This window comes from Rhinopithecus roxellana, chromosome 6 (assembly GCF_007565055.1).
Source record: "Rhinopithecus roxellana isolate Shanxi Qingling chromosome 6, ASM756505v1, whole genome shotgun sequence".
Taxonomy (NCBI): Eukaryota; Metazoa; Chordata; class Mammalia; order Primates; family Cercopithecidae; genus Rhinopithecus; species Rhinopithecus roxellana.
Genome location: NC_044554.1, coordinates 75,864,594 through 75,890,473, shown reverse-complemented (window position 1 = coordinate 75,890,473; position 25,880 = coordinate 75,864,594). Strand labels below are relative to the sequence as shown.

General features: G+C 38.6%; 1 protein-coding gene across 1 annotated transcript in view; it reads right to left on the bottom strand.

Moving 5' to 3' along the window:
* The window catches only part of DNAH11 (dynein axonemal heavy chain 11), a 417,881-nt gene that overhangs the window by 173,184 nt on the left and 218,817 nt on the right, over positions 1-25,880 (bottom strand). Inside the window, exons 46-54 of the mRNA XM_030932862.1 lie at positions 24,738-24,942; positions 21,548-21,713; positions 20,762-20,864; positions 18,276-18,515; positions 15,827-15,988; positions 15,363-15,556; positions 11,714-11,876; positions 10,653-10,776; positions 10,100-10,242 (exon numbers count right to left, since the gene is read on the bottom strand). Of these exons, the coding sequence (XP_030788722.1) occupies positions 10,100-10,242; positions 10,653-10,776; positions 11,714-11,876; positions 15,363-15,556; positions 15,827-15,988; positions 18,276-18,515; positions 20,762-20,864; positions 21,548-21,713; positions 24,738-24,942 (1,500 nt within the window). The remainder of the gene's footprint in view (positions 1-10,099; positions 10,243-10,652; positions 10,777-11,713; positions 11,877-15,362; positions 15,557-15,826; positions 15,989-18,275; positions 18,516-20,761; positions 20,865-21,547; positions 21,714-24,737; positions 24,943-25,880) is intronic.

Below are 25,880 nucleotides of genomic sequence, written 5' to 3'. Positions count from 1 at the left end.
GATCAGCTGAATCTTTCCATGAAAATATTGCCACATCTGCCCCAAAGAAACCTCCAGGGATGGGCAACCCAGGTCCCCAAAAGAACAAAGCTGGGATTACACTAAGATTATAGGGCAGGTTGTAAGGCTTCTGTGTGTGTCTCCTTATTATCAGCAATCAACTCTCTGTAGGAGGCTTCAGTCTGAGACATCCTTTCCTGGAAGCATACCTTGAGTTGGGAGATTTGGGGAAAAAGTCCTCTCCCTCACCCAACAGATGTCATCTACCTTGAAGTACCTAAATTCACTGAACTGCACCGTCCTTTCTCCTCCCGCCCCCACCAAAAAGTTCTTGACAATTGCAAGTGAGCAAACTGGCTTAAGTTAGTTTCCAACAGTGGGATTAGAAAGGAAAGTCAGTGGGAAAAAAAAAAAAAAAAAGTTAAAAATGCCTCTGGCAGCTGTGCTTTTTTTCTCAAAGCAAATTCTCACAAGTAAAAAGCAAACCCTGAAATCACCATCTATGTACTTCCTGCAGCTCTAACATTTGGATGTCAGGAACTTGCTTTTGGAATTCATACCATAGAATTTTCTATTCCTTTTTTTTCTTTTGCCCACACAGGTGTTATGACTCATTTGCAGGAATCCACTTTTCCCCGTGCTTTGTAATATGTTTTCGTTTCTTTTAGATAAGATCTCATCGTAAGTACATATTTATTTGTATATCACTAACGGGACTCAGTCCATTTCATCTGGTAATGAAAATGTGAATTGCTACAGTCACTCTGTATTTTTCTGCCAGTTGATATAGTTTATTCTCAGATGGTAGTAACCCTCCCACATATTTACTTCAGAAGCTTCCGTTCATCACTTACGTTTGCATTTATCCCCAAAAGTGTCAGTATTTTTCAAGAATAATCAAATCTAAATCTGAGGAAACCCTCGCAGGAATGGAGGTTTAGTGTGGAAAACCTTCCCAGGTTTGACTGCTTCAGTGTCACTTTATCATGGTCCTCATATCTTCCTGTATCACTCCCCCCATCTAATTACCTTTCAATTTCAATTTGTTCTTAAAGATCCAATAGCTTCAACATGTGCACACTCAATACATTTTCTTATTTATTTCCCTTTTAGATAGCACACAATGAACTCATTCCCATAACCTTTGACTTGTGTAAATACTGGACATTACAGATTTTTGCTAGAAGAATGTTTGACATCAGGGAGTTTTAGTTAATTTTTCTTTTTCTGAACAAAAGTCTCCTTTTCACAAAGAAAACTGTATGTGGAATCCCAACAGATAGCAAAGAGCAAACCTATTCCTGAGGGGGAAGACAGGAAGCAGAGCCCTCGTCTCAGCTGCCGTGCTTGTCACCAGGGCCTGCACTGATCACAGACTGCGTTCCAAGCCAGTCTCTAGCCCCATAACAACGTATAAGTTTTGTTTTGTTTTTTAAGAAAATCAGATGCCTATTTTTCTTTCTTCTGGCTGGGGCTGTATTTGAATTGTGTCATGCCAAGTCTCTGGCTTTCGATCAGCGCTGCTCTGTTAGAGTAGTCGGTGTTTCTGCTGACGCAATGGGGTAACTCTACACACATGCATCATTGCAAGAACAGGCCTCAGACTCTACCAGCAAACCCCACAGCTGAATGCTAGAAAAATGAGAAAAGCACGACATGCTTTCCAACATGCAAAGGATTTTCAACACACAGTGATATTCTTACTCAAGGGATTAAGCACTGGATTTCTGGTGTAAAAATTTCCTTTTACAATATAAAATAATAGAAAGACTTCTATTCATGCTTTGGAACTCTCTTCTTGATCATTATTTTTTCGTGACATCTTCCTTGCCCTGTCTTCTGTTATCCTACATAACCTTTATCTCTCAAGTACATCGTTGTGATTTTACTTTTTGTGTGTGATTACTGGATTGAATGAGGTGGCTCTAGGTGGGCAGTGGCTGGGTTAGCCGTTGCTCTCTGTCACTTTCCAAGGACTCAGCACATCATGGGCACTCAGTACATATTTGCTGAGCGATGAATGGCTAAATGAATGAGTAAACTTATAGCAGTTTGAAAAAAGCTTTTCTGGGCAAAATAAAACATTGATATTTGTGTCCTAATTTTTTTGAGGTTTCATTGTTTATCTAATCTTAAAGAGGGTGAAGTTCAGATACAGAGTACAAGGTTGCACCTTTTGTCTTTCTCTAAAGTTCTTTTCATTCTGCTTACATCAAATAATAACAGAAAATGGGAGGACAGAAACTAGAGCACTGTATCCAGAGAGATGTGGTCCTGCAAAGCAAAACACAGTTGGCAGCATAGAGACTCACAGAGCTCTGGAACCAGTGATGGGCAAGCCAGCTGTTAGAGTGTTTCTTGTTCCTCATTAGTGCATGTGTCAGGATGTACGGCAGGAGGGGTGAAGAGTGTCCCTCTCATGGATGAAGCTGTTGAGATGGCTATCCGTATAAGGGAAAGAAGTCAAACGTTCTGCTCCTCAGCCAGAGGTAGGTTTGAAGAGACTCGACTACACAATCTTACAAGGACAAGGTTCTGCGATAACCGATTTTCCACTGGCCAGGTGAGTAGTTGAGGTTTTACACAAAATGAAAAACATACCCTGAAAATTACTTGCGTTACTACTAAGTCTTTTGGCTTATGCCATGTGTGTCTGTGTTAATCTGTTGCTTGCATACAAGTGGGCTTGACATTTTTGTTGACACTCTCAGGTCCCTGTACATGACGCAGTGTGAGCCAGGAGGACATCACCCACCTTGTCTGTTGCCATACTTTAGCTGTGAAGTGCTGTCTCTACTATTCAAGAAGGAAGAAGAGGAAAGAAGCCTAAGTGGAGCCAGAGGAAGAAATACTATAAAACCAAGAAAAACAGAAAAGCATCCTGCAGATTGAAAGGCAGCTAATTCCTCTGAAGTTGATTTAATATAAGAACCTGAAGAAAAGAATAAAAACTTGCATAGCACTCTCAAGAGGTTGGAAGGAAAGAAAATAATAGAAATCCATAGTAGAACTGGCCAAGATGAAGAAAGAAGATAAAAGAAGGGGGTTTTAATAAAAACGGATAGGATAAACTGCAACACCTTTTACTAAAAAATATTTAAAATACCTCAGGTCAACATTTCATCCAATACTCAATGATGGAAAGTTAATGGCATTCGCATTACATAAATAAATAAATGAATAAAGATGATCACTATAGTTACTTAAAAATTTTAACCATTGTTCAGAAAGTATGACTGTCCCAAGATATAGGAAAGTGGTGATTATTAAAAGGATTAAAAATTAAAAGATGATCTGTCTACCCAGCAAACTCTAAAGAACAAAATGCAAAAGCTAGTGGAATTAATGTGTGCACTGAATTGGTTGGTAAAACAAACACATAACTAAATATTCATCATTCCTCCTTCCCTCCATCCAATGGCTTTCTTTTATGTCCATAGTGATCAGTTAGAAATTTGGCAGGAGTGGAAAATGCTATAAAATATTGAGAAAAGAACTTAATGAGAAATGTGTAAAATGAATTGAAGATAATTAGTTGCTTTTTCAAAGCTCAAAGACATTTTGACTAAAGGAAGAGATGTGCCACATTCTTGGAAGAGGTCAATTATTATAAAAATGCTAATTCTTCCCACATTCATTAACAAATTTTAGGTGATTCTAATAATTCCCAATGGATTAGCAGAATTTAGCAAAATGATTTTAAAGTTCAGCCAGAATAAAAACGAGTAAGAAGATAAAAGGATATCTGGAAAAATATCCTTTGTGTTGTGAAAGAATTCACACTATCAAGAATAAACCTTAAATTATAACAAGGAAAACAGTGTAGGTGAATGAATAAAAATATTCAATATTGTAATTATATCCATTATCCCCCAAAATCAGTCTATACATTTTCATTGAATTTTTTAAAAAGTCGTCAAACTGATTTCATAGTTAATCCAGGAAATTAAAGGTGGAAATAACTAAGTAAATGTAGAAAAGGAAGGTGATCTTGCTCTACTAGATTCCAGAATACACTATAAGGTTATAATAAACACACCAATTATGTGTGTTTATTATGCAGTGTGGCAATTATGCAGAAACAAATTAATGGGACATAATAGACAGCCCCAAATAGAATCTTATATATTTAGGAATTTAATAGATGAGATAAATAGCATTTTGAATCAGTGATAAAAGAGAGTTTATATAATAAATGGCATTGAGGGTATTCAGGGGTGGAACAGTAGGAAAGCCATCTTATAATTTACACAAAACTGTCTGGCTGAACATTAAAAATATTATAAATTCCTGTAAAGAAAATTCAGAATAATATTTTTATAACCATGGAGTGCAAAAATTGCTTCCTAAAAAAGCCTTAACACATGATAGCCATAAAATAAAAATTTAACATTTTTAATACATATGAATGTAAAACAGGAGGTCATCATAAAGTTAGCAGAATTATGATAAATTAAAAAAAAACTGGAAACATAAAACCAGAACATTCTGGACATATAAATAATATCCACTATATAAAGTGCTCATATAAAACAATATGAAGTTACAGCAAACCAATAGGAAATTTGGAAAAAGCTATAAATGGATAAAGGACATTTTCTACAAAGAGTTGTTTAGAATAAAGTACATCTCAGTTAAATAGTTCATTCCATTCACCAAATTCTTGAATCATTTGATTTTTACCTGCTATGGGAGACTTCTAATCAGAAAAGGAAATGGGTAGGTAATTAAAGAAGACTGCGTGAGATGTGAATATAAATTTTTTAGTTCTGAATATATACTTCATGTTTATATGCACTTAGAAAACTGAGAGGAAAGATATCAATATGTTATCTCTAGGCAATATTATTAAGGGTAGTTTAAAAATATTGTTTTCATGTTGTTTTGTATTTTTAAATTCTCTCCAATGAGCATATATTTTTTAAATTATCAGAAATGGACCTCTATATATACACTTAAGTAGGTAGATAACGAGGCAAATATCTAAAATCTTGGGAGGGAATCAGAGGTTGCCACATAAATCAAGTGTCCTCTGCACTACAGCATCAGATGGCCAGGAAGGAAAGTAAGAAAGAAAAGTTACTGGGTTAACTAAGGTCCACCAGAGAGGAGTCGGAAGTTCTGTATTCTAGCTGTAAGATAAGAACTGTGTGGGAAAAGATGCACATAGACAAATGTGAAGGAGAGAAGGCATCTGGCATTGCTATTCATTGGCTTATTTGAGGCAATCCAAGGACACACATCTGATGGTTGTTAATGGGAACTGCCCTCTGGGATTCAGAGGTCACATTTTGCATGCCAACAGGTTCTCATTGTCTCTGCATTCCAAGTGGGAACTGACTTTGGGTGGTGAGCATGGGTAATGGGGTGGCAACTTCACATCATTTAGCTTGACCTGCCAGGTGTGATCACCAACCCCCTGTAACACATTAAGCTTTCCATGGTGTCCAGCTTGGAATGTATGCAAAGGAGATATCAGCTCATCAGAAATTCTGAGTCTTTAGTACACACTGGTGAGTATCATGATATCTGAAAATAACATAGAGCAATTTGGAATTCTTCTTTAAAATTCCAAGGATGTGGGGGTAATATACATAAATTAAAAGAAAGAAGTTGGCATTTTCAGGCTAAAATACTACTCATTTTTACCATAATAGTTCTCCTTCAAGGTAAAGAGGTCATGGTGCTGACCATCAGCCTTCCACAGGATGGATCGAACTAAGTGACAAGGCCAAAGGGGATCAGAAGTGGGATCCCTTCTTCTGACAGAGATATCCTATTTCTACTCGATGTTAAAAACAAAATAGCACATAACAAAAACAAAACCAACCTCCTACTCATTTTAGTAGGGAAGAGATAAGTCATTCAATTAATAGTCCTGTGATGATGGGGGGGTAGGGGTGGGGAATTATCCAAATCTAACTCCAAAATAAATTCCATCTTGCATTGGGTTAAATACTAAAAAATAAGACCATAAAAAGGATAAGACAACAATAGAGATGAATATAAAACTGACCTCAGTTTCAGTAAGGTCTCCCTACACACAGACCCAAAGGAAACAAAGAAAAAGGCTGATGGATATAAAAATATAAAAATGTAAAACTTCTGTATATCATTCTGTATTATATGAATATTAGTAAGTACAAGGAAAAAAACATATACATATCTCAATAGATGCTGAAAATGAATTTACTAGGTTGATACTTCTTTGACAAGATACATATTCTGAATCAAAAGCCAACAGAAAACCTAACTGTGAAACATTAGATACATCCCCATTAAAGTAAGAATTAAGAGAGAATTCCTACTATTATCAAAATTACTTAATGTTCTGCAATATTTACCAATGCAATGAGGGAGGAGAGCAGAAAAACAGAATAGCAGGAAAGACAAAATATCTTTACCTGCAGGCTATATGATATCAACCAACTATTAGAAACTATAAGAGAGACAGTAAGGTAGCTGATTATAAAGTTAAAAATCAATAGCTCTCCTATATACAAATAATACACCATTACAAAACTTTATGAAACAATCCTTCTATAAAAGCAATAAAAGACATTGTACCCTGAAGATTAAATTCTAATATAAAATAAGCATTCGGCATGATTTCAATCAAAGTTGACATGGAGTGTGTTGAGAATTTGACAAAATGATGCTAATACTTATCCAAACATATAAACACAGGAGAGTAAGTAGAAAAAGCTTAACAAGAAAGAGCAACTGGAAATGAAAATAAATGATAAAGCTTTACTAATTTATAGTGCAATGCTGAAATCAGTAGCAGAGAGTTAAGAAGAAAAGAGAACAGAGAATTTAGAAACAGACGCAATTAATATGGCTACTGGACATACACTAAAGATGGTATTTGAAGCTGGTAAGGAAGAAATACATGGTGTTTAGACAAGAAGACATCTTTTTGGGGAAAATGACCTGAAACCTCTCAGCTCACACTTCACCATATTTAATAAAAAATATATTTCAGAGGTAGCAAAGTTTTAAACAGAGCATGAAAGCATATAGGCACTGAAATGACTGATACTGCTTCTTTTTAAAACTATTCCAAAATCCATTTCAAATTTTACTCATAAAGGCAATGTCCCCAAATTAAATATTTACTCCTGCAGACTCCTTAGTAGCTGGAGACAGCATGGGAAACATTTGAGGCCAGTCAGACATCAGCTTAGGGTTTTGGGGAGGAGCTTAGGTTTCCTGGTACAGAGTCTCCAGGTCCTCTTCCCCTTCCATCCCCCTGCCTGGAACATAAACATACTGTACCCACCTGTGATCAGGAGGCAAGAGGCATCACGATGAAAGCAGGCAGAAGGGAAAGACAAGAGATGAGCATCTTTTCTAAGGGACCTCTAAGGATAATACTGAGCCAGTCTGGACTTGATATTGTGAAAGGCTTCAAGAAACTGTTGAGTTTTCTCTTACTGTAGCTCAATGTGAGTTCCAACTGCTTCTAGCAAAGATTATCTTGCTCATGCCTGTAATACCGCACTTTGGGAGGCCAAGGCAGGTGGACATGAGGCCATGAGTTCAAGACCAGCCTGTCCAACATGGTGAAACCCTGTCGTTACTAAAAATACAAAAAATTAGCCAGGTGTGGTGGCCGGCACCTGTAATCCCACTTACTTGGGAGGCTGAGGCAGGAGAATCACTTGAACCCAGGAGGCAGAGGCTGCAGTGAGCTCAGATCACGCCACTGCATTCCAGCCTGGGCAACAAGAGTGAAACTCTGTCTCAAAAAATAAATAAGTAAATAAATAACAAAAAATAAAAAAAAGATTATCTTGAAGAGTAAAATACTTTTCTAAGAAATGGATCTGAGGATCCATTAAGGAAAAAACTGATTAATCTAATACATAAACCTTTAAAAAATTGGAGAGTTACAGACCTATAAACCAACATGTGCCATAAGTACATTTAAAAGACAAAAGAATAGGAAAAATATACATGAGACACATATATAAGAATAATTGCCTAAATACATAGAACTCTTATAGACAAAAATATGTACAATCCAATAGAAAATTGAGCCCTTTAGCTCAGCATCACCTCTGTCATACTGGATATTAGCTGAAGATTCATAAGCTCCCCACCCAAATTCAAGAAGAGGGGATCTAGATGCCACCTGTGAGTAAGAAGAGCATCAAAGAATTTGAAGGCATGTTTTAAAACTATCACAAGCTGTAACTATTGAATCTAGCAATATCCATTCTAGGAATTTATCCTGTAGAAGCAAGCAAAGTTGAGCATGCAAGATATATACAATGTTCATTCTAGCACTATTTATAACAATGGCTCTTAAATTTCATCATGCCTCTGAATCACCTGGAGGCCTTGTTAAGACAGATTTCTGGCGCCACCCAAAGTTTCTGCTTCAGGAGGTCTGGGGTGGAGTTGGAGAAACTACATTTTTCAAAAGTTTCTTGTTGATGTTGATTCTGCAGCTCTGAGCAATAGATTATGAGAACCACTGATTTATACTATTACTACCTCAAATTCTAACATTGTACTTGTTTTCCCATTCGATAAAGAAAATTTGATTCTAGTATATCACAATGGAACAGGAAGAAATCCCTGGCCTTGTTACTAGCTGACAAATGTATTCTTAGTCTATTTTTGATGGGAAGAAAGCTCTTTGGGCAACTGAACCTTAAGTTCTAACCTTCTAACCTCAGCCCAGAATTGCTTAGTAAGATTAATGTGAAACTTGAAATAGCAGAATGTTGGAGAAACTTAGTGACTCTGCTCCCTAACGTCCAATCAAAGGCATATACAGGGCCAATGCCAGTCCCCATCTCCTGTCCTTAAATACTCCAGCTCTATAGCTGCCGCAGCCTGCCACTAACTTGACAGGCATAACAACATGAGAAGCAACAGTAAAGTAGCAGCTTTCCTAGATTACTAACCATTCCATACCAGAAAGCCTGAATTTTCCTAGCAGCATTCTTAAATTGGCTTCCTGACGAGTTTAGAGGCTCTCCCTGTTATCTTGTGATATTCGACCTTTATTGTTCTATTATCTGGTTATATTGTCTGCCTATGTGATACACTATAGCACAGAGCAGCTAATGAGGAAGAACACTGGGGTAATCCTTCAGAACATCTGAGCATTACTTCTTTTGTTTTTGAGACAGAGTGTCACTCTGTCACCCGGGCTGGAGTATAATGGCATGATCTTGGCTCACTGCAACCTCTGCCTCCTGGGTTCAAGTGATTCTCCTGCCTCAGCCCCCCCAGTAGCTGGGATTACAGGCACATGCCTCCAAACCTGGCTAATTTTTGTATTTTTAGTAGAGATGGGGTTTCATCATGTTGGCCAGGTTGGTCTTGAACTCCTGACCTCAGGTGATCCTCCTGCCATGGCTTCCCAAAGTGCTGGGATTACAGATGTGAGCCACTGCACCTGGCCCATCTGAGTGTTACTTCTAAATTCCTTTCCCTGAAGTTACTGACATCATCACCACTTTCTTAATTCAAAACTCTCCTCACTATTCACTTCATGATTTAGAAACCTCTTATCTCATTCCAATTTACTTTTCCAGATTTATTGATCTCACTCTCCCTATAAGAACTCTATGTTCCAGGCCTTTAGAGGTAACTTGGGTTTCTCCAAATGTGTACCATGCACTTGACCTTTATATAAATGCCATTTCCCGTCCCTGAAAGCTCCTCCCTTTGAATTCTCCTCCATGCTTGACACGTGGCCCATCATTTCCTCCAGGATGACCAGCTCCGGTGACGAAGGATACTGCGCTCCTCTGTAATCCCACAGCACTGTTTACATTTCTATTGTATGATAATTATTTGTGATGTCTCCTGTGTTCTATAACTGTGTAAGTTCCTCAAGGGCACAGACCACAGGCGCTTCAGCTGAGGACTGCACACACTGCTCAGCAGTGCTTTGCAGGAGCCCAGCATCATGGGACACTTTAGGAAGGTACACTCCAGATACAGGTGTGTAAAAATGCACACATCCTTTCCAAATGCATCACTGAAATTCAAACTCATAATAAAAAACTCAGAATAGAACCAGATAGTTGCAATAGCAGGTTTTAACTAATATGCCAATTAAGTAAGTATTTCTTACTTTGAGCTGTAGTCGCACCCTGGCCAAAAAGAATTTCCAACAGTTTTCTCTGGAGTCCACCATGCCCAGAGCATGAATTTCATTATGAATTCCAGAAATTATCTTGTCCACATCTTCATCGCTGAATAGATCTGGGATTTCTCCTGCCCCAAAGAATGAGTAGAATTACTAAAAGATCATTGCAATTTAAATTTTACATATAACTTTTAAACATTTGACATGTTTTACAAGACAAAGTTCAGCATAAATGATGAGTTTAAAATCAGAAATGTCATGTTTCTTTATTTACAAGACATACGACACATACAAGCCATGATGAATACATCCTCTACACCCACAAGTGTAGGAATAACATTTACTTCACTGAAGGCCTTCTCATCCATAAACAGACTAAGAAAGCAACACACCTCAAATTAGTTAGGTTTATAGGTTTCTCCCTAAAGACTGCCCAGCAAACATCTCAAAGACGAATTCTCTCTCTTTAAAGTTCACTGAAACTACAGATAATTTGTCATTGGGGAAGATCTTTCAAGAAATGAGTTGGTTTAATCACCTGATGCCAGCAAGTCATTAATCAGCATGAGGAAGCTCTCATCTAGAACCTGGGCATCTGTCAGCAGGAACACAGTGGGCATGTTCTTGGCTCCAGTTCGGATGTACAAATTGGCAAGATCTACCTGTAAGGAAAGGCCATCACTCATGTTTTGTTAAAATGCTGATACCGCGTTGAGAGGATGTGTGTGAGTGCCCGGGAGAACTGAGTAACTGTATCGCCATAGCACTGTGGGGTGCCTTTCACTGGTTCACATATTCCTTCTCTGAGAGACCCCATTCTAGGGGACAGCAGTGTGACACCACCTTCATTTCCGACATGTAAGGATGAGTGTTGTGTATCTGGCTTACTGCAGCAGAGAGATGAAAACAGGCTCAGATCACCAACTCCCTTCTCACTGAGTACAAGCGAATTCATTGATGCCTTTTTCAAGCAGTGCCATAAAAAGAAGTCTGCTCATTTTAACAACTGTCCTATTTTACTGAAAATGGGTTTTATTTCATTAGTAATATTAAAAATACGTGATTTTTTAAAATTTAAAATTATCACTTGGCACAAATTGTAGGTACTATTTTGTAAGTACATTTGTTACTAAAAAGCAAAGCTTGAAAAACACACGAGAGTTTCCTGAACGTGTTATTCCTATTGCATCATCTTCTCCTATTCTTATCCAATGTGGAAGAAATCTATTTTCACTTGTGAAGTTAGTGTCTTTTTTCCCCAACCTGTCATACAGGAACACTAACAGCAATAAGCATCAGGTTTGATTAATAGAAAATAGAAAGACATTTGTGTAAGCAAGTATTTAAGTAAATATTTTCTAAGTCAGGTTTACATGTTATTAAACCTACATAAAACTTGTAAAAATTTATTATTACTAATTTGACCATAAAGGCAAAACTGCCAAAGGTCAATTACTGCTCTAAAGAGCTCCCGCTCTCCTGTGGTTTGGGAGGCCTTGGCCAAATCTGGGAGTCACAGCCAAGGTGGGCGCACTGGGAGCCTCGGCTTTATCTACCAAGCAGAAGGGTCAGAAGAACCTGCCTGTCTCCTTTACTCACCCGAAGTTCCTGGATTCCATAGCCCTCGGTCAGGGTGATCTGAAAGACCTCAAGGCCACAAAGGTAAGCTGCCAGCCTGGACAAGCTCTGCTTGCCACTGCCCCCCACTCCAACCAAGAGAGCACAGCCCTGAGGGGTTCGTAAGATCCGGCTGATGCGACACCTGGGGAAAGAAAGCGCCCATCGTGGCACAGAATCAAAAATGCCCTGGGACTATGTCTGTTTTGTTTATTTTTATATATTTATTTATTTTTGAGATGGAGATTTGCTCTGTCGCCCAGGCTGGAGTGCAGTGGCGTGATCTTGGCTCACTGCAGCATCTGCCTCCCGGATTCAAGTGATTCTCCTGCCTCAACCTCCCAAGTAGTCAGGATTACAGACACTACCACCATGCCCCGTGAATTTTTGTATTTTTAGTAGAGACGGGATTTCACTATGTTGGCCAGGCTGGTCTTGAACTTCTGACCTCAAGCGATCCACCTGCCGTGGCCTCCCAAAGTGCGGGGATTACAGGTGTGAGCAACCGTGCCTGGCCTATGTCTGTTTTGTTTATTCTTTAGATAAATAGTGAGAGACTAAATTCCAGTTTTTACTGGAAACCTCTAGTCGTTGTTCATTTGTTTCCCCATCAAAGATGGTATCTTCACCCTCACCCTTGAACTGCTCCCATGACAAACCATCCTATGCTAATAACATTTTGAATTCTCTTAGTGCTTTGCTATCACCACCAAAAGTCCAAAAAGAAAATATATGCAAAGGCCTTGTGTTAAAGTCTTCAAAATATTTTGATTGGCAAGAAAGATCCGAATTCCACACCAGCATCCAAGTATGAGGACATCAAAGGAGGAATAGCCTTGTGCTGGAAATCTTTGCTGTAGAATTATTTTGGAAAGAATGGATTTGTTTAGACCAACAGATCTCTCCGTGTGACTTACTCAGCAAATCAAGCACTTGTTTCTTAATGTAACTTTTGCTTCCTTCACACTAGAGCCTTCCCTTGTAACTACACCATTCTAGAATAATTTTCTGAAGCCATTCAGTACCACAAAGTTAAATTTCCACCAAGCCAACTAATCCCTTGTTCTGTAATATCCAAGGCATTCTGAATGCTTAATCTATTTATACTATTGCTATATTTTACAGCTATAAATAAACTGGCTTTAATGTTAACAAAAGATGGGTTTGGTGGAATAAATAGTTCATAATTATGTTAAAAATATTAAGAAAACCAAACAAAACAAAATATAAGCATGTAGATAGTAAAACACCCCAAATTTGATGTCATCATTTTGCTCTAGGTTGCTTTTCTGAAATGAACTTAAACTTCAGAACCTGAATAATCTACATAAATTGTTTTAAATAGTGCTTTTTGAAAAAAATTAAGTTGGGATCACTTACATTAGGACCAGCACATGTGAACATTTTCTGAAAACCTCCAATAACAGAAAAGATAGGTTATTTTTACAAGCTCAGTCATCACATTAAATTTTACTTCACATGACCACACAACAAAACAACCTTGGGGAAAGCTATAAAATTACTCTGACATGAGAGATACCCCAAGCTATAAAGCAGGGTTTTCATTTCATTTTAATGTATGCTTTGAGGTTTTTAACCTCACAAGATTCACTAAGTGGCAAAGTCCCTTTCTATAACACTCAAGGACACTCTCTTAAATCACTTCTAATGCTGAGTAAATCAGCTTATGGCTCATAATCCCTGATCAAAGAAACAGCCTTACCTTTTAGGCCACTGAAAATTCCATACTGAGGGATTATATGGGAAAACATCTCCTCAGTATCAATGGGAGGTTTCTGTTTCACCCGAGCCAGGACGCACATACACAGTGACTGTATATTAACCCAACAAGAGACAGCATTGCTAACAGTTGATTTAACACCACGGTCTTAGATTCCAACTGAAACTTCCTTTGCATAATCAGAGGAAGGATCACAACTGCAAAGGGATCAATAAAACTACCAACACTTAGTTGTGATGACAGGAAGGGCTCTACAATTTTTGTAGGTTCTGGGGCTGAACATAAGTTTAAAGATTAATTCTTCTAAAAACTGAATTCTCCACATCTTATTTTCTCTGGATTTTCCTTCTTCTTTTCTTTTATTTTTGAGAGATAGGGTCTCACTCTGTTGCCTAGGCTAGAGTGCAGTGGCATAATCCTAGCCCACTGCAGCCTCGAACTCCTGGGCTCAAGCAAGCCTCCCTCCTCAGCCTTCTGTGTAGCTGAGACTATAGGCACATACCACCACACCCAGCTCATTAAAATAAAAAAAAATTGTAGAGATGGGGTCTCACTACGTCATCCAGGCTGGTCTCAAACTTCTGGCCTCCTGCCTCAGCCTCTCAAAGTGCTGGGATTACAGGTGTGAGCCACCACACTCAGCCTCTTCTTGTTTTCAATGATTTTTTTTTTTTTTTTCTTTTTAAGTCTTTGGCTGTTGTCACTTATTTAAGTCTTTGCTGGTGTCAATGAGAGATGAAGGTGACTTGGACTACCAGAGCAGTATTAGATGTAAACATGTGATCAACTTTCTACACAGCAGTGGCAATGTTAAGTTGTTTAGCCCAGACAATGAACTGTGTCATCCCCATGCTAAAACCCATCCAACCACTTCTCACTGCACTTAGAATAAAATCAAACTTCCTTCTTCTGGTTACAAGGAAATACTCCGTATTGGTAAGGCCATTTCCTGCCTCTCCATTTTTGTCATATTTTTTTCTATGCTGCAGCCTAACTGGTCTTCTTTTCTGTATCTCAAACATTCTTGCCTTAGGGTCAGATGCAATCTTATCTCTGTCTAGAATGTTCTTCCTCCAGATCTTTCCATGCTCAGCACCTAGGTATCATTCAGGTCTCACTTTAAATGTCACCTCTTCACAGAGATGCCCAGTCCGTCTTTGGAAATTCACATATTGTGTTTTTCACAGAATCAACCTATTTTCCTTCTTGGCATGACACATCACTTTCTGATATTTTTCTTGCTCACTGTCTTGCTTCGTTGTTCATGTCCTTTTAGATGTCCATTTTCATCGCTAACATGTAAGCTCAACTATAGAGGGGACTGGATTGTGCTCACTGCTGCTGTATCTCAGCACGTAGAACAATGTCTGATAGGGGGGCTGTAGATGGTTGCACAGTCTGTGCACTACGTGAGGTACCAGGTCTAGGAGGTGAGCGAGAACCTTATCAGCCATGCTCTATCCAAGGACAGATGCCTTTTTCTAATTTTCTGCCAACACAGCATGAGCCCTCCCCCATTTTAAATAATTTGCACAAAATTGTTGAACGGCTGGCAATATTCCTAGCTGGCACTCAACAAAACCTGCTTAATCAATGAAAATCAGTCCTTTGTCCCTTATGAACTATGTGACTTTGAACAAGTAATTTACATTTCCACTTTCTTAATATTCAAGTAAAATAATGGATATGATGGCATCTCAGAAAACAGTGTGCCTATGTAAGACATTATTAAGAATGTGACATTAAAAAGCAACCCTCTTATACTTTAAAATTATATGTCAAACAGCAGATAAGAACTGCTGGTTCAGAGTGCTTAGTATGATCTATTGAAAAATGACAGTTGTGGATACCCAGCCATTCTTCCTTTTATGAAAAAGCATCGTGACTCACACATGTTGCATCGCATCTTCAAATAAAACTAGGTGCATGGCAGCATTTAGTTCGTTGTAGTTGTCTAAGGTTTCCGTAAGAATCATCTTCAGCACTTTCCAGTCCTTCACTGGCATGTAATGTGGGTCCTTCCCTCTGTTAGCAAAGTGGCAATAGATGAGGGGCTGTCGAAGTAGCATGTGACTATCTATACCCTGCAGGACGAGAAAGAGAAAAATATGGCATGTCAACCATCCACAGAGGTCCAGCTGCGGGCAGCATGGCCTAGCAAGAGAAATGTTTGCAGACCCATGCATGGGTACGTGGATGGAATGTTCCCAAGTATAGATCAAGTGTATTCTGGAGTCAAAGCCACTGCAAAAAGGTAAGCCCTTGTGCACCTCTCTCATATCCTCATCTAACTTTGGTCCCAATACCCAGTTGGTGTTGGAGTAAGTAGAGACCTCTGATATTCACACACTTACTTCAAAATATTTATAAGCAGTTTCCAGCATTTTTTTCTGAAACAAATCACAATCTTTTGTGTCTATCAGTTTGTCTCCATAAACACGGGCAGATTCATGAAGCCACAGACGTATTAAATCAAGTGGACCTTTTAAACACTCAGGAGAAGCAAATAAAATCCCCTACAAGGCAAAAATGGGGGAAAATAACTTAAATTCAGAGGTTGATGACATTCCAAATAAGTTTAACACTTTTTAAACTAAAATGTGAATTTACCAAATGCTTAAGTTAAAAGAAATATCATCAATAGTAATGTGCATGTTTGTGTATAAAAGTAGGTTTACTTTTTGAAAAGTGCAATATTTTAAAATTTTAGTACGCTTATACCCATTTTTAGGTATGCTAGTAAGACCATTTCAAGAGCCAGCACAGACGTGAAATATCACATCTGAGTACTTGAGCCTATTAAGCCTTACAATGGACTAAGTTTACAAAACCAATGTACAAACAGAAAGTCACAGTACTAACATGAAAGTCACAGAATCATATTTTTTTTTACTATGAAATCATTTGATATCAGTCTAATCATTTCACAGATGAATACAAGACCAAAAGTAAAGTACCCAAATTCATACTTTATGGGTAGATCTGGGTCTAGCACCAACACACTGTGACTCCTGTGCCCACTCACGGTGCTTTCAGTATCTTAGATTCACATCCACTCACTCCTCATGGAGAGAGGCAGCTTACTCTGGATGCACAGGAGAATAGTAAGGGAGTTGTGCAGAATTAAGTTGCAAAAGGCTAAAAAATTATTTGGCAGTGTCAGGTGCTGCTGACAGGCTGGATATGAAGAGTGAGGAGGCAGTCCTCTAGTCCCATTTCACCTATGACCTCTCTTCCCTGTCCTTCCGAGATTAAAATTCTGCTTTTAAACAGCACGGTATTAAGCAATCTTTCCAGCAGGAGCTAGATACACAGACATGAAAAGAACTACTCCGTGTTCATAAGAATCAACTGACTAATGCTGTGTTATGGACTTGAGGCACTTGTGGATTGATTCTGAAAAGACGGTTATAAAAATATAAAGAAGTCCTATGGAGTTTTCATATTTAATCAACATACCACCTCTCTCACAAAAGAAATTTCAGCCATCCATTTGTACTGTACAGAGTAGACCGCATTAGTTGGATTTAAAAAAATAATTCCAGACTTTCAATTCCCTCTTCAGAATTTGCTAAGTCAAATACATAAACACTGTCCTTTTACCAGGTAAGCAAGGTAATTTTCAATATTAAACCAAAATGATCCAACAATTTAAAAATTACTATTTCTCTTAATATATGGTTAAAATCACACATAAATGCCTTATGCAAATACATGATCAATTATCCTTCTTACTTGGCACTCAGAACAGTAAGCACTCACTCACTCAATCTGAAGAGCCCAGACATCTATCTTTGCTTCCACTGCCAAGACACCATATGCCATGGCCTGAATGGCCCCTACAATTCATGTCTTGAAACGTAATTGCCAATGTGACAATATTAAGAGGTGGGGCCTTTAGGAGGTGACTAGGTCATGAGGGCAACGTGATCTTATGAAAGGGGTACTGGGCATTTGCCCCATTTGCTCTGTCCCTTCTGCCCTGTGAGGATGCACCACGCAAGGCACCATTTTGGAAGCAGAGACCAGGCCCTCACCAGACACTGAATCTGCCAGTGCCTTAATCATGGACTTCCCAGCCTCTGTAACTGTGAGAAATAAAATTCTATTATTTATGAATTACCCAATCTCAGGTATTTTGTCACAGCAGCACAGACAAAGACATTATATGACTTGAGGAGAAGCACTGTTCTCAATGATGCAATGGGAATAATAAACCTGCCATATTTACTTCCTGAGAAGTTTATGAGTAAAGTTAAAGAACACATATGAAAGTATATAACCGTAGTTTTAAGCTGTTTTATAAATGAACACCGTTAACAGTATGGCATGGTTTGGATGTGTGCCCCTCCAAATCTCGTGTTGAAATGTGATTCCCAGTGTTGGAGGTGGGGTCTGGTGGGAGGTGATTGGATCATGGGGGCAGATCCTTTATGAATAGTTAGACCATCCCCTCCATAATAAGTGAATTCTCACTCGGTTAGTTCATACAAGATATGGTTGTTTAAAAGTTTGGGGACCTGCCCCGACTCACTCTCTTGCTCCTGCTCTTGCCATGTAAAATGTGAAATACTGGTTCCCCATGACCTTCCACCATGATTGTCAGCTCCTGAGGCCCTCACCAGAAGCAGATGCTGGGGCCATGCTAGTATAGTCTGCAGAACCATAAGCCAGTTAAACCTCCTTTCTTTATAAATTACCCAGCCTCAGGTGTTTCTCTATAGTGACACAAAAAGTGGGCTAATATATAGTATTATAATTATTTGTCTACTCAAGAGGCATAACACAGAGCAGTCAAGGTACCTGGAAGACGTTCGATAAATCTCTCAGATTAAAGATGTAGTGGAATTTAACAGCCGTGGGTAAAAAGTTACACATCATTGTCTGATGGAATGCTATTGTTGCCTGGATCAAAGTGGGGCCACTACTGAGAACTGATGGAGCAAACGCTTGCTGTTGGAAGTGGAAACTAAAGATTTGGCCGTAGATGGTGTTTAGTGCATCCAAAGATGGAAAATTGAATGCAAACACTGTGAAATGTCTCTGAAAAGAAAAACAAATATAAGAGTGTAAAAATTACGATTGTACCAGAAAATTGCAGAGACCTGATTTTTTCACTCCTCCCTGCAACCAGGCCCATTACCATGTAGCTTTTTAGTGTTCCACTCTGACTCTGGGGATGACCATGTGATTTACTTAAGCCAACAGAAGGAGGTGGAAGTGATAGTGTGCCAGTCATTGTCAGAGGTGTATATTTCTACTTACTTTGTTAAGCCTCTGACTTTGCCATAAACTCTACAGGCCCTAAAGTATGAGAGACACATAAAGCAGGGCCATGTTGTCACAGTTACTCCAGCCAAAGCCACATCAAATTAACTGACAGTTTATCCCCAACATGCACAGATGAGCCCAGCCAAGATCAGCAGTCACTGAGCTCAGTCTCAGCTGAGTCCATATGAATAAGCAACCACTGTATGCTACTGAACATATCTTGGTGGTAGCTGCTGCTGTTGTCATGATTAAAAAGCTTACATGCATACACAAAACCTGCACACAAATGTTTATAGCAACTTCCTTCATGACTGTCAAAAGTGAAAGCAACCAAGGTGTCCTTCAGTAGATGAACGGACAAACAAGCTGTGATGCATTCATACAGTGACTACTATTCAGCAATAAAGAGATGCACTATCAAGCCATGGAAAGACATGGAGAAATCTTAAGTGCATAGTTAAGCTAAGTGAAAAAAAGCCTATTTGGAAAGACTACATACCCTATGACTCTCACTACATGAAATTCTGGAAAAGGTAAAATTTATAGAAACAGAGAAAATATCAGTGCTTAAGGGATTAATATCCAGAATACATTGAGGCCTCCTAAAACTCAATGACAACAAAATAAACCAATTTAAACATGAGCACAAGACTTGAATAGACATTTCTCCAAAGAAGATACAAAAATGAATAATAAGCACATAAAAACATCACTAATCACTGGGAAAATGCAAATCATAACTACGAGATACTGCCTCACACTCAACAGCATGATTGCTGTCAAAAAAACAAAACAAAACAGAAAATAAATGTGTGTGAGGATGTAGAGAAACTGGGACCCTGATGCACTGTCGGTAGGGAATAACATAAGGTATAGTTGTCATGGAAAACAGTACCATGATTTCTCAAAAAATTAAAAGTAAAATTCTGATACGATTCAGTAATTGTATTTCTGGGTGTATACCCCAAAGAATTAAAAGCAGGGTCTTGAAGATATATTTGTTCACCCATGTTCACAGCAGCATTATTTACATTAGCCAAAATGTGGGAGCAACCCAAGTGTCCATCAACAAATGAACGACTAAGGAAAATGTGGTAAATACATGTACTAGAATATGGCTCAGCCTCAAATAGGGAAAAAATTCTGCAATATGCCACAACTGGATGAACCCTGGACATTATGCTAAGCGAAATAAGCCAGCCACAAAAAGACAAATACTGGATAATTCCACTTATATGAGGTACTTAAAATAGCCAAAATCATAGACACAGAAAGTAGAATGGTGGTTGCCAGGGGAAAGTGGGGAGGAGAAGAAGGGGAGCTCAATGGATACAGAGTTTCAGTTTCACAAGATGAAGTTATGGAGGTGGGTGGTGATCTTGGCTGCCCAACATTATGTATGTAGTTAATATTATTGAACTGTACACTTGAAATGGTTAATGTGGTAAATTTTATGTAACATGTATTTTACAACAATAATAATAGTAAAGAAAAGACAAAAGATCAATTGTTACCAGGGACTCAGAGGGAAAAGAGAGAGGAATGAATTGGTTGAGTACAGAGATTTTGGGGCAGTGACACTATTCTGTATGATATTGTTAACAGATGATACTTGTCATTATACATCTGTCAAAACCCATGGAATGTATAATACAAAGAAGGAATCCCAATGTAAACTCTGAACTTCAGTTAATAATAATGTGTCAATATTGGCTGATCATTGTAACTAATGCAAGATGTTAATAATAGGGTAAAACAAGTGAGGGCATTAAGAGAGTACATAGGAATTATTTGTACTTCCAGCTGATTTTGCTATAAACTTTGATATAAAAAGTAAAGTCTACTAATTAAAACAAAAAGGCTTATTAGAACCCCTGTCTATTGTTAGTGGGAATAAAATATGGTACAGCTGCCATGAAAAACATGCTTAATCAGATATCCCATAGGAATCCTAATCTGTACTCAAAAGCAATACAATACAGATCTACAGTTTTTGAGTGCAGTATTCAACACCCTACCTGTAGCCTAGGATTGATGGTGAAGCTGCCCACCATTGGATTCATGCAGGCGACATACTGGCAGTTGTGGATTTCTTTAAGCATCATCTTCTGTCTATCATACCTGAAAGACAGAAAATAGAACCTTAAATCCAAAAACTGGAGATGACAAGACAACAAAATATAACAGTTCATAAAGGACTTCATCACCGATTATCTCCTTATCTTTATAATCACTCTGTGAGGTTGACCTTGTGAGCCTTATTTGAGAGACATCAAAACTGAAGCTCAAAAAACTGAAGGTGACTTAACTCCTTTGATGCCAAAATCAAGATCAGGAGCTGCATCAATATAAGCTATTACTGCTTATTGATTTTCATGTTACTCTGTAGAAACTATCTTGTATCCACAGCAAGACTCCATGGATGGGCTGGGGGCTGTCCCTATAGTTAACTGTCAGGAATTGATGACTACAGTGCCCAAACATTTACACCCTGCCAAATCAGATCAAGTTTCTCTTAAATAATTTGGTGTGAGTTAACTCTTAAAGAGGACATGATTTCTGGACAGTCTTAACATTTCTGAGATACTTTTCAATCCAATCTTCCAAAGATACAAAGGGAAACTATTCCATTTAATATGATGAAAAGAGATACAAAGTAAACCCAAAAGATATTCCTTAGAAGAAACTGGGGATAATTCCACTTGAATTCATCCATAATAATTATTCATAATAATTCATCCATAATTATTATCCATAATAATTATTAGATTTTGGGAGAGAGTAAACTACAGAGAATTGCTTACCAATGTCCATAATCAATATGCTGCCGGATCAGGGTGTGAGGCTGAACAGTGCCATATAAGTCCACTTCAGGCATGTTCATGTCATCGATAAAATAAATCAATTTTTTATTTCCTCCAGGACCATAGTTATGACCAGCTTTTTTCTCTAGGGGTTTCTCAAGAATTTCTGAAATAAACATATATTTCTGTCCACCAATCAATAGAACGCAAATGTTCTGTTTAGTCATTTTTCTCTTGTTCTTACCTTCTTCTGTTGATTTCATCTACCCCCATGGTTTCAGGTATCACCTCTTCATAGGTTAAGAGACCTGACATGTGTCTCTGGCCCCTCCTTTTGTGTCATGCTCTCCTGCCAATCTCCCTCCTGTTGCCAGAAGTCACTCCACCTCTCCTTTATGGAGACTGCAACATGTGCAGCATGACATCACCTTGTCCATCACAGCTGAAACAACCCAACTCCTGATCTGTGTACTTCCTTCCCTGTACCCATTCTATATGGCCACTGCTAGTCCAGCTATGGCCTGGTCTCTCAGTTCTCTTATCATCTCTGCAGGACAGTCTGGGAACAGCTCAGGAAAGTCTCCCCTACCTGTCTTCTTAGGCGGCTGGAGTGCAGAAGCACAAGAACAGTGTACGTAGACACTATCCACAATGTAGACACCATCTGTGTATACATAAAGTTACATTTCTTCCTGTGTCTATATGACTTTGTGTCTATTTTTTAAAGTCCTGGGTGAAGGAAATCCAGAACAGTGTGTGTCTGAGATATAGTATCTAATTACTTGTTGACTCTCCAAACAGACTATAAGTATTTTGAGACCAATGAACTATGTCATATTCGTTGCTATACCACCGACAATGGCCACAACAAATACTTTTTTAAAATGAGCAAACAAACGAATGAATGAATGAATAAAGAATCATACAATAAATAAACACCTTTTCCAAGAGGCAGACCCACATTTCCAAACACTTGCTGAGCATTAATTCTTACTAGCCACTACCATCCAATGTTCAGCCAACACTAAATCTGCCTCTTTTCCAACTCAGCTTAACATCTTCTCTTCCTCACTCATAATTCACCTCTTCCCTTTTACCTCTGTGCTCTTGCTTATGGGGTTAACATGCCCAGTCAGCCAGATGCAAAGCCTCCCAGTAATCTCTCTATCTCCTGGTCCCGTGTTTGTCCAACCACAGCCCATAAATGGTACTTCATGTCATTTCCATATGTTCCCAACTTGCCACCCACTTTTCTACAACTGTGGTCCAGGGTCACATTACATATAGCTCTTATACTACTCAGGGGGACTGATCTCCCCACCTCAGATCTCTCTTCTCAAAAGACAGTGCCCACCTTGTCAGTTACTTGCTTCCCTATCAATGGTTCACAGTCCCCTTATTTTGTGTCTCAGCATTCTCTACAGTTGGCATGATCAACCATCGGTGGTTGCCTGGGATTGTCCCAGTTTTAACACTACAAGTCCCATGTTCCAGAAAACACTTTGGTCTTTTGGCGAACTGGATAGGTGGTCACCCTATCTGCAGTATAACTCCACATCAATAGCTTAGCCTTTTCCATATCTTCCACCCAATCACTATGCTTCAGGCATCACAGAGATTCAATTCATTGGCTGTGTCCCACAATTTTCTCTCTTCCACGTCTTTCCTTAAGCTGGTCCTTCTATCCTAATCTTCTTCTTTGCCCATTTGTCGCCCCAACTCAAATGTTTGAAACCATAATTCTCTTTACAAGTATACTGACAACTATAGCTCTTTCTACTCTTCATACTAATAGGCCATCTCTAAATCTTATTCATGCCTGTATTCCTTTTAGGAATTAGCAAGATGCCCTCACATCATGGTCAAGTAATTTGTTCAACTACTGAACTGTAGCCTAATCTTCCATTTATAAATCATAGAGTCTTTCTTTCATATCTGCAAATGAAAAACATATACCCCACACAATGCTTGGGAAAAAGTAGGTAAATAATATGTATTTTCTGAAGAGATGAATGAAATAACTGACTTTTTTGGGGGGACAGGTATCTCAATACATTTCCCAGGCTTGACTCAAACTCCTGGGCTCAAGCAATCCTCCGACCTCAGCCTCCTGAATAGCTGGGACTACCAGCATGTACCACCACACCTGGCTTGAGTTGGGTTTCTAAGGGTTCCATTTATAAAGACAAGACCAAATGACTAATAAAAAGTTGATAGAAAAATCACTATTGGCTGTTAATGATGTCAATGAGTAAGCAAATGTATTTAATTTTTCTTTTTTTTTGAGACGGAGTCTTGCTCTGTCGCCCAGGCTGGGGTGCAGTGATCGGATCTCAGCTCACTGCAAGCTCCGCCTCCCGGGTTTACGCCATTCTCCTGCCTCAGCCTCCCGAGTAGCTGGGACTACAGGCGCCCGCCACCTTGCCCAGCTAGTTTTTTGTATTTTTTAGTATTATTAGTCTCCACTGATATAGCTAAGAAAACAACATATATCCACATATAAACAGACACCTCGGGAACCCACATTCAGGACAACTCAACAGTTTTAATAAACAATTAGACATCAGAGAGTTTGGCTGCCCCCCAACAGAGCTCCCTTTCCCTGCTGGAGAGTGACTGGCCTTCCGACATCAGCTCTGAGATTTCCCCTCTACTTCCCACGTCTCTTGCTCACCCTACCTAACTCTGGGAATGCCCCAGATCTGTGAGGTTCTTTTGATTACATTGATTAGTTATTCAATAGTTCAAAATTAGTTCTAGTGACTTTAAGATTTCATTAATGCCTCTTCGTTCTGTCATTTACTCAGTTTTAATGAATTTATCCTAAATTAATCTCTTACTTGAAAAAGTAGCCAGAACATACCTCCTTGAGTATACCCTTATATTGGTAAGACTCCATGCAATTAAAGGCAACCAGTGGTTTTGAGGTACCACATTAACACTACTGATGTATATTCTTGCTGTTCTAAAGCATAATCACCCAAATAAAGCCATGAGTGACATAAAAAGCTAAAATCACAACAATATTTAAAGAACGTATGTTTGACAAGGATGATAAGTACAAATTCATCTGAGGCCCAAGCAACAACTCTAAATTCTAGGGAAAGCTATTATTAGTCTTTTGGGCCACATGTTCCCACCTTGATGATTTTTGATCCCTTGTTTCTGGAAAATAAACAGGTGCACTTACTTTGCAGAGCTGCGGATGTTGTGTAGTAGTTGAAAGGCACACGTGATATTATGTAATCCTGAGAGAGACTTGCCAATGTGTCACCTACAAAGACTGTTTTTCCCACTCCTGCATTTCCTACTAGCATTAGAGGTTTTCCTTTCTCAAGCAACAACTCCATGAAATATCTAAGACGAGTTGTCTCTGATGTGTGAACCAGAACTGTCTGGGAGGAGAAACAGAATGGAACAAAAATCAGAAAGAGAGAGCAAGCTCATGCGAGTGAGAGGCATTTCAAAATTTTTTATCAAACTCAACACAGTCACTTTAGAATTGAGATCCAAATAATTCATAGTTCAGATTAGCACCCAACGGGAGAGATTCCACCTTATTTTCAGTTTTGAATGGTCGTCGTTCAGACTTTGTAGCTTGAGGAGAGCAATTAGATAATGCCATCAAAGTACCATAAAGTAAACAACTGATTTATCATTTCCAAATTAAGTACTAGCCCCCAAGGCTCCTTATTTCAGAATACCTACTCTCTACCCAACATTGTGGTAAGCACAGAAGGGAATATAGCAAACATGTAAGAAACTATCTACAACATTCCAGGAGATGAGAAAATGTTCGAGAAGTCAAGACACACAAATGAAAATTGGGACCAATTCCTTGTCCTCATTAAATGGCTAAATGATTCAGCATGCTAAAGGAGTTCAGTGTGGGAAGAGACCAGTTTAGGGAGAAATGATGGCTTTTAAGTGGAATATGAAGAAACCAAAACACATTTGAAACATATCATGCCTTGCTTTGTTAAAAACTAAAGCTTAATTTTTATGTTTTAAAAATTGGCTATTTATGCACTATATTACTTTACAAACAATTTGAAGTGGCTTACAGGAACACAAATAAATAAAAATCAAACTCAGGGAACACATTACAATGTAAGATCAGAACAAGAAGTAGATGTAGATATGCAGTAAACAGAATTTTGCTCAGTGATTAAAAGATAGCTGATCCTGGGCTTTGGCACCAAAACAAAACACAAAATACAAAAGATAATTAATGATTTTTTTTGTTTTGTTTTGTTTTTTTTGAGACGGAGTCTCGCTCTGTCGCCCAGGCTGGAGTGCAGTGGCTGGATCTCGGCTCACTGTAAGCTCCGCC